The sequence below is a fragment of the Protobothrops mucrosquamatus genome, unplaced genomic scaffold (genome assembly GCF_001527695.2).
Source record: "Protobothrops mucrosquamatus isolate PMUCROS unplaced genomic scaffold, P.Mucros_1.0 scaffold16008, whole genome shotgun sequence".
Taxonomy (NCBI): Eukaryota; Metazoa; Chordata; class Lepidosauria; order Squamata; family Viperidae; genus Protobothrops; species Protobothrops mucrosquamatus.
This window is the reverse complement of record NW_015401773.1, coordinates 882-4,446: the sequence shown is the minus strand read 5'-3', so window position 1 is coordinate 4,446 and position 3,565 is coordinate 882. Positions and strand designations below refer to the sequence as shown.

The 3,565-nt window shown below is 59.2% G+C and overlaps 1 protein-coding gene across 1 annotated transcript; it reads right to left on the bottom strand.

The window, feature by feature from the left end:
* Positions 1–546: 546 nt before the first annotated feature.
* On the bottom strand, positions 547–3,073 carry LOC107301727 (adaptin ear-binding coat-associated protein 1-like; the record flags this gene model as incomplete). The annotated part of the gene is made up of 4 exons (XM_015830913.1): positions 547–736; positions 823–931; positions 1,924–2,005; positions 2,969–3,073. Coding segments are annotated over 4 exons (486 nt in total), but the record flags the coding sequence as incomplete, so codon positions are not given.
* Positions 3,074–3,565: the final 492 nt, after the last annotated feature.

Here is a 3,565-nt window from a genome sequence, read left to right as displayed (position 1 = left end):
GACCTTTCCTGCCACAGTTGTTAAGTGAATCCCTGCAGTGAAGTTAGTAACACGGTCATAAAGCGAGTGGGGCTTCCCCCACTGGCTTTGCTTGCCAGGAGGTCGCAAAACTGGATCATGTGACCCCAGGACACGGCGATTGTCATAAAACTGACCCAGTTGCCAAGCCTTTGGATTTTGATCACGTGACCACGGGGGAGGCCGCAAGCCATTCTTTTCTGCGCCGTTGTAACTTTGAACGGTTACTAAGTGAACTGTCGTAAGTTGAGGACTATCTGTACTTTGCTTGGGTTGTTGCCTCCAGCACGAAAGGGAAGTCACGGGGGGGGGGGCAGGGGGAACTGCCCCCGCCTCCCTGGCCCACCTGAAGCCCCAGCCTTTCCTCGGTCCTGCTGCCCAGCAAGACGGGAGGAGGACGGGGGCTCCCTCCCTCTCCTCTGGCCGGCCTGGGATTCCTGCCCAGCGACCGTCAGGGGCCCTGCTGCCCCCCCTTCTCAGCCCCTGGCAAGCTGGGTCACCCCACGGACGCCCCAAAATGGCCGTTACCTGCGTGGCCAGCACCGCTGGACTTCAGCACGGGGGGCGGAGTTACGTGGTTGGAAATGGCCGTTGAAGAAAGAGGGGGGACGGGGGGAGGAGGGGCCACTTTGCCCCCCGGGGGTGGGGGGAGGAGGCTGAGTCCCGCTGAGCCAGCCGGGCGGGGCTTCGCTGACCCACTTTTCTTGGTGGGCATGTTCTGCAAAGGGAGAAGGGCGGCATTAAGAGGGGTCTCTCAGAATCACCCCCCCTTCCCCCCCTGAAAGATGCGCAGGGGAGCCTCACCCCAATGTTCAGTTTGATGGTCTGGCCTTCCTTGAAGCCCAGGTCGAGCTTGGGCCGGCTGTCCAGCTCCTGGGACTCCCTGGAGATGTCCGTCTCCTGTTTCACCCACCTGCGGGCGAGAGGCAGCGGAGAAGGCGGTGGGAGGTGGCGACAGGGAAGGGCGGCAACCAGGCAGGAGAGAGGCAAGAACTGGGACCGGAATGCCTGTCACTAAGCAACACGGTCATAAAGCGTGAGGGCGCCGCTTAGTGGCGGTAATCCCGGCTGCTGCTGTTCACTGAACCCCGGATTTGTTGTTGGGGAGGCAACTGCCTGCGGCTTCCCACAACTGAAGTCGGAAGGAAAGCCGGCAGGAAGTTGCAAGTCCCAGGCCCGGAGGGGGAGGGGGAGTGAGAGTGCGCAAGCGGTTGGCGCTGAGCAAGTGCAAGGGTGCTGGGGGGGGGGGGAGTAAGCTTACCTGAGTGAATTGCGGGTTTTCCTGTCAGCTTCCCCACTGACTTTCTGGGGAAGCCTGCAGGAAATGTTGCCAATGGCAATCATGCGATCCTGGGGCCCTGAAGCTGGTCATAAGTCCAAGCTGGTTGCTAAGCACCCAGATCGTGATCGGGTGACCGTGAGGATGCTGCAACTCTGAGGATCTGTCCTAGCCACCATCAGTTCAGCACTGCCGTTAAGTCTGAATGGCTGAAGGTCAAGGTCTGCCTGTACCTCCTATTCTCTGGCCGGTGAGCTTGCCCAAGGGAACGGCTCAAAAGCCTCCTCCCTCCCTCCCTGGGCTGTGGAGGGGAGACTCGCCAGGAGATGCTGGAACCCCTTTCAATGCAACCAGGACCACCTTTTGCCCTTAGCCTTTAAGAAGGCCTGATGCCTTGAGACTGGAACAATGACACACGCGCGCACACACACACAGTCTGAACTGAGCTGAACCGAACACCCATTTCAGACAAAGGCAGCCCCATTTCTGCAGAGCTGGGAAGGAAGGTTCCTCCCCCCCCGCCACCCCCTCAGGCCGGCCCTGGGTGCAGCCCCTCCCCCCAGCAGACTCCTTTCGCCCAACCCCCTCCCCGCCCATCAAGAGCCAGAGCAGCAAGGCAGACTCACTTGAAATGGTCCTGCAGGGCCACGTTGAAGTCAAAGGCGTCGCCTCGGTCGCCAAAGCCGATGCCGATGAAGGCGCTGCGTCCTGACCAAGAAAAGCCAGCAGTGGTTAGAGCAGCCGCCGGCCGGTGGAGACCCCCCCGAGAGCTCCTGGAAACGCTCTGCGGCTTTTCGCCAACGCAGGGCAGTGCCTGGTGGGGTGTGGGGCCTTCAGGGAAGAGTCTCTGGCTCCCCATCTGGCGGAGGGGCCGACTCCGCTGCCTTCGGCCTCCTGATCCTCCCAAAGGAAGGCCAGCCTCTGCCTCAGCCGCTGCCCCGAAGGAAAGCCCCTCCCATAGGCCCCGGAGGCCTGGCGGTCACAGCCCAGCTGGCAACCCAGGAGTCGCGCCACACCTGTGCGACAGCCCCAAGCACGTCCTTCGCGCCACTCCTGCTCCTTTTCATTGCCTCCAGCCCGTCTGGCGCCCGGCCCAGCAGGAGACCCAACTGGGGAGAGAGGAGCTTTCACACCTCGTCTCTCCTCTCGCTCCCCAAACTCAGCGTGTCTCTCTCTCTCTCACGTTTGGCCCCGAATTCTCCTCGCCAGGCATTTGGGCTCTTGCTCAGGGCCAGGCGCGCTCCGAAACACTCCGCTTAACCTGCCCCCGAGGGGCGTTTATTGGCTCTCTGAGGATGGCTGAAGACAGTCTCCTGGGGCCAGACCCAAGGGACAGGGGGGGGGGGTGCTGTCTCTGACAATTTGCCACGGCCAACTTGCCACGGGACAACTCGTTGCTGGACAAAAGTTACATTAATACCAAAGAAATGGTGGAACAGAATCATGAAAGAAAGGATGCAAAAGAATGAAATGTGACTGACAAAAATTAAAGTATTTTTTTTATTTATTTTAAATAATTACACAGAATGGTTAAATTGTTCCGCAGAGAGTTAAGAGTGGACCGTAGCGAGTGGGCTGTGGCGAGTTTCCTGTGAGGGCAGCTGCAGGCGGGCTCTGTGGGACCCCCCATCACGCACGTCAGCCAAGAGGAAGCCGCCCCCTTTTTCTTACCGTTTCCGTCCTGAATCCGGATGACAAAATACCGGCTCGAATCATTTACCGTCTCCACTGCGATGCCAGGGTACAGGTCAATCGGGGCCTGGGCGAAAAGCTCCCCTAGGCGGAAACAAGAAGGAGAAGAGAGCCGCATTCGAGGCCCAGCAAGGAAAATGGAAACCGGACTCTTTTCAGAGCGCCTTTGGGGGGCTCTGGCCAAACGGCTGGCACAGAGAGCTGCCCACTCAGAAAATGGCCATTGGAGGGAAGGCAGCCGACTAGCCTCCATCCAGCTGTCCAAGAGATGGGTGGGTCCAAGCCATCCTGCCCTCTCAAGAGGCCATCCTGCTGCAACCCTGGTTGACCCCTGGAACCAGGCCCCTCACCAGGGCAACGCTTTGCAACAGGACTTGGTCAATAAATAGGAAAACAGCAACCGCCCTTTGACTGATATACCTCTTCACAGTGCTTTAAAACAGCCCCTCTCTAAGCGGTTCACAAATGCCAGCCTATTTGCCCCCAACAATCTGGGTCCTCATTTGACCGACCTCGGAAGGACGGAAGTCTGAGTCACCTTTGAGTCAGTCAAGATTAAACTCCTGGCACTGGACA